This window comes from Salvelinus fontinalis, chromosome 18, assembly GCF_029448725.1.
Source record: "Salvelinus fontinalis isolate EN_2023a chromosome 18, ASM2944872v1, whole genome shotgun sequence".
Taxonomy (NCBI): domain Eukaryota; kingdom Metazoa; phylum Chordata; class Actinopteri; order Salmoniformes; family Salmonidae; genus Salvelinus; species Salvelinus fontinalis.
Window position 1 is genome coordinate 30,284,683 of NC_074682.1, and position 12,893 is coordinate 30,297,575.

At 42.7% G+C, this 12,893-nt stretch overlaps 1 protein-coding gene across 17 annotated transcripts in view; it reads left to right on the plus strand.

The window, feature by feature from the left end:
- The first annotated feature begins 4,080 nt into the window (after positions 1-4,080).
- The window catches only part of LOC129815268 (calcium-dependent secretion activator 1-like), a 155,875-nt gene continuing 147,062 nt past the window's right edge, over positions 4,081-12,893 (plus strand). For 5 of the 17 annotated variants that reach the window (XM_055868916.1, XM_055868919.1, XM_055868914.1 and 2 more), the window contains exon 1: positions 4,086-4,712. In XM_055868916.1, coding sequence (XP_055724891.1) covers positions 4,365-4,712 — 348 coding nt within the window. In that variant the 5' untranslated portion in view covers positions 4,086-4,364. Of the gene's footprint in view, positions 4,713-12,893 lie in introns of all 17 variants that reach the window. The other 12 variants (XM_055868913.1, XM_055868915.1, XM_055868931.1 and 9 more) reach the window with 6 other exon arrangements.

Here is a 12,893-nt window from a genome sequence, read left to right on the forward strand (position 1 = left end):
GAATGCTGAGTAGCAGGCAGTTAGGAAGTTTGGTCGGCTACTAATGACCAATGGCATCAGAGCTTTGAGAAGCCTAATTACCGTGACTAAATGGTCATTTGGAATTTGACTGCCTTCGTGACTCATGACCTCCGGTGTGGTGGCAATATGGTCACAGTAATAGCTAGTCATACAGCATGCTCATAACAAATCTTACAATGCATACTTAATTATAATCCATTATACTTATAACGTTACATACCTTATATGTAACATTCATGTTATCATATTTTTCATACAGCGCTAACAAGGATGTCTACAAAATAATGGCACCAAAGCTACGAAGGGTTTACTTGCTGGTTAAGTCAGTATTATACAAGGCCGAGTAAGGCTTTAATGACTACCTTCAGTCGAGCAGTGAATTTCAAACACAGATTCAACCACAAAAACCTGGAGGTGTTCCAATGTCTCACAAAGCAGAGCACCTATTGGTAGATGAGTAAAAATAAAAATGAAAGCAGACATTGAATATCCCTTTGAGCATGGTGAAGTTATTAATTACACTTTGGATGGTGTATCAATACACCCAGTCATTACAAAGATACGTGTCCTTCCCAACTCAGTTGCCGGAGAGTAAGGAAAATACTCAGCGATTTCACCATGAGGCCAATGGTGACTTTAAAACAGTTACAGAATTTAATGGCTGTGATAGGAGAAAACTGAGGATGGATCAACAACATTGTAGTTACTCCAGAATACGAACCTAGTTGACAGAGTGAAAAGAATAAAGCCTGTATAGAATAAAAATATTGCAAAACATGCATCCTGTTTGCAACAACACACTAAAGTAACAAGGCAAAAAATGTGGTAAAGCAAATAATTTTTGTCCTGAATACAAAGTATTGTTTTTGGCAAATCCAATACAAAACATTACTGAGTACCACTCTCCATATTATCAAGCAGGGGTGCAACACTGGGGACGGGGACAGGGGGGACATGCATTTTTGTCACCCCACCCACAGTTTTATTATTGGAATGTGATACAAAACGAGGCAACAGTGGGCTTTAGGACCATGTGGACGCCTCCAAGAGGTCGGGTAGGCTGTTTGAAGTGTTTATCCCACTACGATAAAAAATATTTAAAAAAATATACAGTATATATATATTATGTCCCCCACACTTCAAAAACCAAAGTTGAAGCCTCCCGGGTGGCACGGTGGTCTAAGGCACTGCATCACAGTGCTAGCTGTGCCAACAGAGACTCTGGGTTCGAGCCCAGGCTCTGTCGCAGCTGACCAGGAGGTCCATGGGGCGACGCACAATTGGCCTAGCGTCGTCCGGTTTAGGGAGGGTTTGGCCGGTAGGGATATCCTTGTCTCATTGCGCTGTGTTAAGAAGCAGTGCGGCTTAGTTGGGTTGTGTTTCGGAGGACACATGGCTCTCGACCTTCGTCTCTCCCGAGCCCGTACAGGAGTTGTAGCGATGACACAAGACAGTAACTACTAAGAATTGGATACCATGAATTTGGGGGTAATTTTTTTATTAACCAAAGTTGTGGCCCTGTTTTCAAGCATAGTGGTGGTTGCATCATGTTATCAGTATGCTTGTAATCGTTAAGGACTGGGGATTGTTTCAGGATAAAAAAGAATTGGAATTGAGATAAGCACAGACAAAATCCTAGAGGAATACCTGGTTCAGTCTGCTTTCCACCTGACACTGGGGTATGAACACTTTCTAAACACTGAATGGTCATTTGTGAGCAGTGGTGGACGTAGGTATAGGTGACATGGGCAGCCGCCCAGGGCGACATGGGGCGCCCACACAAACATTTTGAAATGGTGATTTTTGCGCTGTCAGTTTTCTATCGCTCATTTGCTCATCATGCCAATGATAGCATGTCACCGTGTGGGACTGTGGGTCAATTAACCTTGTCGGAGTGGGCGCCCTGGTTCTAGTTTGTGAGCTAGGCAAACTACTGCCTGGGAAGGTCTCCCACTCAGAAGTACGAGCTGGGGAGGGGGTGGGGGTAGGTTGACCTCAGCTCTCCCCACTGGAAGCCCGAGGTAGGGGAGTGGGGGAATCTATCAAATAGTGCACCTCTAACATTGTACAGTATTACTGCAAATATTAAAATCAGTCACACTATTAAGTGCTACCAAATAAACCACAATTCATTCATAATACTGTGAATATAAAGTTGAAGTCGGAAGTTTACATACACTTAGGTTGGAGTCATTAAAACTTGTTTTACAACCACTCCACGATTGTCTTGTTAACAAACTATAGTTTTGCCAAGTCAGTTAGGACAACTACTTTGTGCATGACACAAGTAAGTTTTCCAACAATTGTTTACAGACAGATTATTTAACTTAGAATTCACTGTACCACAATTCCAGTGGGTCAGAAGTTTACATACACTAAGTTGACTGTGCCTTTAAACAGCTTGGAAAATTCCAGAAAATTATGTCATGGTTTTAGAAGCTTCTGATATTCTGCTTCTGATATAATTGACATATTTTGAGTCAAATGGAGATATACCTGCGGATTTATTCGAGGCCTACCTTTAAAATCAGTGCGTTTTTGCTTGACATCATGGGAAAATCAAAAGAAATCAGCCAAGACCGCAGGAAAAAAATTTGTAGACGTCCACAAGTCTGGTTAGACGTCCACAGTGTCTCCTGACCCCTCCTGTCTCAGCCTCCAGTATTTATGCTGCAATAGTTTATGTGTCGGGGGGCTAGGGTCAGTTCGTCATATCTGGAGTACTTCTCCTGTCTTATCCGGTGTCCTGTGTGAATTTAAGTATGCTCTCTCTAATTCTCTCCTTCTCTCTTTCTTTCTCTCTCTCGGAGGACCTGAACCCTAGGACCATGCGTCAGGACTACCGGGCATGATGACTCCTTGCTGTCCCCAGTCCACCTGGCCTTGCTGCTGTTCTTGTTTCAACTGTTCTGCCTGCGGCTATGGAACCCTGACCTGTCCACCGGATGTGCTACCTGTCCCAGACCTGCTGTTTTCAACTTTTTAGAGACCGCAGAAGCGGTAGAGATACTCTTAATGATCGGCTATGAAAAGCCAACTGACATTTACTCCTGAGGTGCTGACTTGCTACACCCTCGATAACTTCTGTGATTATTATTATTATTATTCATTATTCATTATTCATTATTCATTATATTATTCATTATTCATTTATGAACATTTGAACATCTTGGCCATGTTCTGTTATAATCTCCACCCGGCACACCCAGAAGAGGACTGGCCACCCCTCATAGCCTGGTTCCTCTCTAGGTTTCTTCCTAGGTTTTGGCCTTTCTAGGGAGTTTTTCCTAGCCACCGTGCTTCTACACCTGCATTGCTTGCTGTTTGGGGTTTTAGGCTGGGTTTCTGTACAGCACTTCGAGATATTAGCTGATGTACGAAGGGCTATATAAAATAAATTTGATTTGATTTGGTTCATCCTTGGGCGCAATTTCAAAACGCCTGAAGGTACCACGTTCATCTGTACAAACAATAGTACGCAAGTATAAACACAATGGGGGCACCTAGCCGTCATACCGCTCAGGAGGGGGGGGGGGGGGGGGGGGGGGGGGGGGGACTGAAGGGGGGGTGGGGGTCGCCCAGGGAGCAATACAAGCTAGAACCGCTACTGTTTGTGGGGATTATTAATCTGCAGGGGCAGTAGATTATGTTTACAGTATGTCATTCCTAATAGTAATTATACATTGGCGATCTATGCTCTGAGTAATGGTAATACACCTACCACTGTCACTCACTACATATTTACATGTAGCCTATTACATTACATTTAAGGCAACCTCAATTTAATTGATTTGTGTATACAGTACGCTTACACACACTGTAACAAAACATCAACAACTGCAGAGGTCAATAATGGATATTCGTTCAAAGTAAACTGGTTTACCCCGTTTCACGCGACCGACCGAAAATCAGGCGCCAAAGAACAGATTCAGCACCATGGCCAGCTCCTCTCCTTACGCCTGCGCGACTTCGTTCAACAATTCTAGAGCCCAACTGGCAGGAAGAGGCCAGCGCTTGCGTTTTTCATTGAAGGAGCCACTTTCACTCATTCGCGCCCCTCCTCCCTTTCTCTCCCACCTCCTTCTTGCACTTCCGTGGCGGTGACTGGCGAGACTGTGCAGGAAGAGATTGCCGTGCTGTCTGTGTGCGTGCAACATCTCAACTCTCTCTCCAAGCATAAATCGTATTTTATGGCAACCTTTAGAAAAGGCTCAGCAAATTCGGGTGTCTTTCGTTTTGAATCAGATAACGGTTTAATTTCAGTTTGTTGATCGAATTCGTATCAATTTCACAATTTCTGCAAATAGGAGTTCTGCCAGGCTACATCCTCTCTAGGCAGCGATATGTTGGATCCGTCATCCAGCGAGGAGGAATCGGATGGTGGGATGGTCGAGGAGGAACACCATCACAAGGAGGCATCGGCACCCCAGAGCGGAGCCCGCATCTCTCCAAGCCGGACGAGCGAGAGCTCCGGCGGGCTTGCGCCCAGCAGCAGTAGTCGCAGTAGTGCTCGCCCGACCAGCCCGAGCCCGTCTGCTGCCAGCGAACAGGAGAAGGTGGAAGAGGCCAATTTGCAGAAGGAGGAAGAGGAGCGCAAAAAGAAGCTGCAACTATATGTATTTGTGATGCGGTGCATCGCCTACCCTTTCAATGCAAAACAGCCCACGGATATGGCTAGGCGACAACAGAAGGTAAGCCATACATGGTGGAGGGGACGTAAATCACCACATGTCAACGAATAGCCTCCTTTTCACATCAATGATTAGCTAGATGCTGTCATATAGGGCCGGCTAAAAGCTACATTAATAATAAACCTACCATCCCACAAACCCTCACGCAATACCATCATATCTAATTGATAGGCTATACCTTGCAAACATTAGCCTTTTCCTCCAACACTGTTTATATGAATGTAGAAAGTAGCTGAATTCAGCCATGCATAATGCGAGGATATGAAGCACAGGCAGCTATGGTGTGGGTACGTAGGCAACCATCATGCAGATGGATGTTGCAGAGAAAAAAACACGCTTCTACACACACAGTAATCAGTCGCAGCGCCTGGCAAACCGTCCAATCCGTGCACCGTGTCATTTATAAATGTATATTTTGGAAGGGAATATGTTGAATATAACCTAAATAAAGCAGTGTCATTGCAGTTGAAGACATCACCATTTGACTAGCTTTCATTTGAGGTCTAGAGCTGTGTGCCGTGCTATTCTAGTTGTAGGATAAAATGTTTGCCTTTTTGCGCCATCACTTGACCCCTCGATTCATTTTCCCAAGGTGACTTATAGCAAAACCCAAGTCCTGACAAGATTGAGGACATTTGTAAGGGCTGCACATTTTCCTTTTAGCGGGGAGACTGCAGGCAGTCTATACCATAATACATATTTATTAATAGAAATTAAATTATTTAATCAATCAATATTTGATTGGGTCACGTGATCCACATACCATGAACCATACTATTTAGATAGGGTAAATGATGGTTTATTTAAACCCTTTCCCTGTTTGGTGAATAGGCATACATTCAGCCTTCAATATGCCACCCATATTTCGTCTCAATATAAACCAGGGGTGGAAAACATATGGCCTAAATATATATTTCTTTATTTTTTGGGGGGGACGAACTCAATATAGCCTACTTTAAAATGACTAATACCAAATCGAAACTGTGTAGGAATGATAATGGACCTACATTTATACTGTTTCCACGACTGTTTCCCGGCTCACTGATAATCACCGAAATTAAAGCTAGACAGTCAAGGAATATCGAAAATTCCAAAAACGATGGATAGAGGACTATCTTTCGCAAGTTTTGACTACGAGGAAATACATATAGGGTAACCAATTGTTAGTGTGGCCCTCCGACCCTACTTGAAGACCGAATGCGACCACGGGGCAAAATCAGTTTGACAGCCCTAATATAAACTGTCCCTATAGGCGACCGTGTAGGCTAGATATAGCTGATTTTGAGAACATATTGTACTGGTGGCCACTTATCAACCGTCGCGGGATGCTGCCCAACCGACGCAACATGTCCACAAGATACCGACAAAAATATAAACCTAATGGTTAACGGAATAACACTTTCTTCAATACTAAATCGCTAAACTTAGTCATACGTATGTTTTGGACGAGTGTCTATCCATTGTTCCTATGATCAAAACCAAAACTGTTGATCCATGTAAAAAGATAATGTAATTATAATCCCACATGCCCACTATTTGATGTCCATATTATCAGCTTTTTAATTGCAAAGTACAATGGCAGGCTACAGTGTTTGCAAAATGGCATAGGTCTCTATACCTATACACTCTTATAAAAAGCTGCTATCTAGACCTTTTCAGTTACATTGTCATTTTAGTAATTTAGCAGATGCTCTTATCCAGAGCAATTTACAGGAGCAATTAGGGTTAAGTGCCTTGCTCAAGGGCACGTGAACATATATTTCACCTAGTCAGCTCAGGGATTCAAACCGGCAACCTTCCAGTTACTGGCTCAACACTCTTAACTGCTAGGCTACCTGCCAGCCTCCACAGAGGGTTCTACATGGAACCCAAAAGGGTTCTTCCTGGAACCAAAAAGGGTTATTTTATGGGGACAGACAAATAACCCTTTTGCAACCCCTTTTTCTAAGAGTGTATAGCGCACCCTATGAGGCCTGGTCAAAAGTAGTGCGCTTACACTGCACTATAAAGGAAATACATGTAGGTTGCCATTCGGGAAGAAGCCTCACTTAATTCCTGTTCATTAAATGGCAGACAAACGCTTGTTCTTCATATCTGTGATGACTCATGGGAGTCAGCATGGGTACAGCGCTGCATTGTAGGCCTACCCACTGATGGGATAAAGTGCAGTGTATTTAGCACATTTACATATTATTATCTCCCATCAGAGGAGGCTGATGGCGCCAGAGGAGATGGCTGCTATTTTTCGGGCTCCTAACCAATTGTGCTATTTTGTGTTTTTTTTCTCGTTGTTTGTAACTTATTTTGTACCTAATGTTTCTGCCACCGTCTCTTATGACCAAAAAGCGCTTCTGCATATCAGAACAACGATTCCTCACTTTCTTTATTAACGAGTCGGACGCAAAGGATTTACTGCAGATACCGGACCAGGCCCAAATCCTCGTCATTCGCATGAAGAAAATAAGCCGATACAGGGGACACATGTGTGAGAATTAGTCGGCGAGTGGGTAACCCTCCGTCCGATTAGCCAACGTGCAATCAATGGAAAATAAACTGGATGAGCTCGTTCAAGGCTATCCTACCAGCCAAACTGTAATACCTTATGTTTCACTGAGTTGTTGCTGAACAACGACATGAATAATATACAGTTGGCTGTATTTTACAGACCTTTACTCTATAGCCAGAGACACGTACAAAGCTCTCCCTTGCCCTCCATTTGACAAATCTGACCATAATTCTATCCTCCTGATTCCTGTTTACACACAAAAACTAAAGCAGGAAGTACCAGTGACTCACTCAATACGGAAGTGGTCAGATGATGCAGATGCCAAGCTACAGAACTGTTTTGCTAGCACAGACTGGAATATGTTCCGGGATTCATCCGATGTCATTGGGGAGTATACCACATCAGTCACTGGCTTCATCAATAAGTGCATTTATGACATCGTCCCCACAGTGACCTTACGTACATACCCCAACCAGAAGCCATGGATTGCAGGCAACATCCGCATTGATCTAAAGGGTAAAGCTGCCGCTTTCAAAGAGCGGGATTCTAACCCAGACGCTTATAAGAAATCCTGCTATGCACTCCAAAAAACTTTCAAACAGGCAAAGCGTCAATACAGGACTAAGATTAAATCCCACTACACCGGCTCCGATGCTCATTGAATGTGCCAGGACTTGCAAACTATTACGGACTACAGAGGGAAGCCCAGGCGTGAGCTGCCCAGTGACACAAGCCTACCAGACGAGCTAAATTACTTCTATACGCACTTCGAGGAAAGCAATACTGAAGCATGAGAGCACCAGCTTTTCCTGACAACTGTGTGATCACTTCCGCTGTAGACGATGTGAGTAAGACCTTTTAACAGGTCAACAAGGCCGCAAGGCCAGACGAATTACCAGGACGTGTACTCCGAGCATGCACTGACCTACCGGCAAGTGTTTTCACTGACATTTTCAATCTGTCCCTGAGTCTGTAATACCTTCATGTTTCAAGCACACCAACATAGTCCCTGTGCCCAAGAACACCAAGGTAACCTGTCTAAATGACTACTGACACGTAGCACTCACATCTGTAGCCATGAAGTGCTTTGAAAGGCTGGTTATGGTTCACAACAACACATTCATTCCAGAAACACTAGACCCACTCCAATTTGTAAACCGCCCCAATAGGTCTAGAGGTGACGAAATCTCTATGGCACTCCAAACTGCCCTTTCCCACCTGGACAAAAGGAACACCTACATGAGAATGCTGTTTATTGACTACAGCTCAGTGTTCAACACCATAGTTCCCCCAAAGCTCATCACTAAGCTAATGACCCTGGGACTAAACACCTCCCTCTGCAACTCGATCCTTGACTGCTTGATGGGCCACCCCTAGGTGGTAAGGGTAGGCAACAACACATATGCCACGCTGATCCTCAACACGAGGGCCCCTATTGGGTGTGTGCTTAGTCCCCTCCTGTACTCCCTGTTCACTCATGACTGCGTGGCCAAGTACGACTCCAACACCATCATTACGTTTGCAGCGGCACAATGGTGGTAGGCCTGATCAACAACAATGATGAGACAGCCTATAGGGAGGAGGTCAGAGACCTGAAGTGCGGACCCAGGACAACAACCTCTCTCTCAATGTGATCAAGACCAAGGATCTGATCGTGGACTAAAGGAAAAAGCGGGCTGAACGGGCCCCCATTCTCATCGACGGGGCTGTAGTGGAGCGGGTCGAGAGTTTCAAGTTCCTTGGTGTCCACATCACCAACAACCTATCATGGTCCAAACATACCAAGACAGTCGTGAAGAGGGCACTACAATGCCTATTCCCGCTCAGGAGACAAAAAAGATTTGGCATGGGTCCTCGGAGTTCTACAGCTGCAACATCGAGAGCATCCTGACTGGTTGCATCACTGCCTGGTACGGCAATTGCTCGGCCTCTGACCGCAAGGCACTACAGAGGGTAGTGCATATGGCCCAGTATATCACTGCCTGCCATCCAGGACCTCTACACCAGGCGGTGTCAGAGGAAGGCTCTAAAAATTGTAAAAGACTCCAGCTAACCTAGTCATAGACTGTTCTTTCTGCTACCGCACAGCACGCGGTACCAGAGCGCCAAGTCTAGGTCCAAAAGGCTTCTTAACAGCTTCTACCTCTAAGTCATAATACTGCTGAACAGCTAATCAAATGGCTGACCGGACTATTTGCATTGACCCTCTTTCCTTTTTTACGCTGCTGCCACTCACTGTTCATTATTCATGCATAGTCACTTTACCCCTACCTATGGTACATATTAACTGAATTACCTCGACTAACCTGTACATTGCACATTGACTCTGTACCGGTATCCCCTGAACATAGCCTCGGTATTGTTCTTTTATTGTTTCTCTTTTTTTTTTAGTTTAGTTAATTTAGTAAATATTTTCTTAACTCTTATTTTTCTTAAAAATGCATTGTTGGTTAAAGGCTTGTAAGTAAGTATTTCACGGTAAGGTCTGCACCTGTTGTATTCGGCGCATGTGACAAATAACATTTGATTTGATTAGATTTTTTGGTGAGGGGACAGCTCATAGTAATGGCTGGAATGATGCCATTCCATTCATTTAGTCCATTCCAGCCATTACAATGAGCCACAAGCCACCACTGTCTCCTATCCCTACTAATCACTACTGGCATTAGTGCTTTAAATGAACAAATACACTGTATTTACTGCTATTTCAATCCTATGGAGTATTTGTATAGATTGAATGGAAGCCACAGTTCCAATGGAGTGTGTGAATAGATTGAATGGAAGCCACATACAGTAGTCGTCTGCGATCCTTTAGTGGAGATGCTGCCTTTAATAATGGAATGCAGGCAATTCTGAGGCCTGTTGACATGACACGCGTCCAGCACGATAGCATGCTGTAGGCTACATCCCGTGTATGCAGATATATATAAAGTTGTGCATTTGTACATTTAAAGAGGTCAAGAACAGTATAGCCAACCATTTGTCTCTATGAAAGAGGTTGCAAATCCATTGGACACTGAGCAGAGGGGTTTAGATATGTGCATCATTGCCCTACTGATATACATATTGAAATAAAGGTTGAAATCAGATAATACTGTAAGTCATTAATGTTAGGTCTCAACTTCTAGACAGGGAAATGAAAAGCCAGACAGACACATTTACCAGTCAATACCATATTACCTACCTATGCTTTGAGCCCCACAGTGGACCCACACGTTGGAACCATCGCGGCATCCCAAATTGCACCATATTCCCTATATATACCACCCCTATTATTGAGCCCTATGGGCGCTAGTGCACTATATTGGGACACTCTGACCCAGTCTACTCAGGACCGTGAGTCATTAATGTCACTACCGACTGAGACCATTAGCTAAAAGATGAAGTCATTAGGCTACCCTGAACTGCATTACAGATCTATTGTTGTAACTGAGTTTGGGACTTCATGGAGAGAATCTTTTCTATCAGTTTTGACACATTGATTCAACATCATCACATACATTTTTTGGGTTGAAAGGATGTTGAAACAATGTTGATTCAACCAGTTTTTGCACATTGGGAAAGGCCTAAAATTACAGGTACTTGCCAAGCACTACAGTGGAACTTATATAGATGTTTCCTTAAACCTGTTGAGGACAGAGGGCGCTGTTTTCACTTTGGGGGAAAATCGTGCCCAATTTAAACGGCCTCGTACTCAATTCTTGCTCGATATGCATATTATGCATATGCATACTCAATATGCATATGAGTATACTCAATATGCACACTCAATATGCATATTATTATTACTATTGGATAAAAAACACTCTCTAGTTTCTAAAACCGTTTAAATTATATCTGTGAGTAAAACAGAACTCCTTTTGCAGCAAACTTCCTGACAGGAAGTGGAAAATCTGAAATTGATGCTCTGTTCTAGGGCCTGCCTATTAATGTCCTTGATATTTATTAGTATAGATGCACTTCATACGTCTTCCACTAGATGTCGACAGGCAGTGAGAGAAGAAATGGACTTTGTAACTTGATCTGGGGTCGAATAAAAGCTCTCAGCATGACGTGTCACCAGTTTCCTGTTTTCTGGAGAGCGCGTGAAGGGACCTGGTTTTGCCTTCTGATAAGCTGTCGTTATGGACGACTAATATCTCCGGCTTTGATTTTATTTGATACATGTGACAATATCATCGTAAAGTATGTTTTTTCAATATAGTTTTATTAGATTATTGAAATTTTTTCGGGACGTTAGGCGTGTTGCGTTGTGTGCCTTTGTTCAGGAAGGAGAGCTTCGCGCTACTTTGCTAGCTTTCCGTGCTAATTGACTGGAGAAGAGGACATTCTAAATCCAAACAACGATTGTTCCCGACAAAGGACCCCTTGTACAACATTCTGATGAAAGATCATCAAAAGTAGGACCCATTATATGATGCTATTTCATATATCTGTCGAACATGTTGTACTAGTAGTTTGCGCCCAGATTTTGGGTACTCTCTCGCTATACCTAAGCTGGATGTCGTAATTAAGTTATTTTTAGAATTCTAACACGCCGATTGCATTAAGAACTAGTGTATCTATCATTTCCTATACATGTATTTTCTAGTAACGTTTATGAATAGTTATTTGGTCAGAATAGTTGGAGTGTCATAAAAATATCTGCACATTCTGGGAAAAAGATGCTACGTTAGCACAATGTATAACCACTGATTTCAGCTCTAAATATGCACATTTTCGAACAAAACATACATGTATGTATAACCTGATGTTATAGGACTGTCATCTGATGAAGGTTTATGAAGGTTAGTGAAAATTAATATCTTTTGCTGGTTTATTCCCTATCGCTAACGTGCCTATTGCTATCGCTAACGTGCCTTGATGAATGAATGCGGTAGTGTGGTAGGCTATTGTAGTAAGGTAATATAATGCTATATTGTGTTTTCGCTGTAAAACACTTAAAAAATCGGAAATATTGGCTGGATTCACAAGATGTTTGTCTTTAATTTGCTGTACACCATCGATTTTTCAGAAATGTTTTATGATGAGTATTTAGGTATTTGACGTTGGTGTCTGTAATTACTTTGGCTGCTTCGGTCCTATTTGTGACGGTAGCTGTGATGGTAGCTGCAATGTAAAACTGATTTATACCTCAAATATGCACATTTAAAAAAAATAAACATAGATTTATTGTATAACATGTTATAAGACTGTCATCTGATGAAGTTGTTTCTTGGTTAGCTTGGTTGGTTCTTGGTTAGTTAGGTTGGCTTTGTGCATGCTACCTGTGCTGTGAAAAATGTCTGTCCTTTTTTGTATTTGGTGGTGAGCTAACATAAATATATGTGGTGTTTTCGCTGTAAAACATTTTAAAAATCGGACATGTTGACTGGATTCACAAGATGTGTATCTTTCATTTGCTGTATTGGACTTGTTAATGTGTGAAAGTTAAATATTTCTCAAAAATATCTTTTGAATTTAGCGCTCTGCCTTTTCAGTGGAATGTGGGAGGAGTTCCGCTAGCGGAACGCTGGTGCCAGACAGGTTAAAAAAAAGAAACATTGATCACTGATCAATCAAATACATTTAAAGCTATAATATTATCATTTATAATGTAGTCATCATCCATTTACATATTATTTATTTCCCCCAAAAATATGGTTGTATAGTCATGACACATTGTCATGAGACCA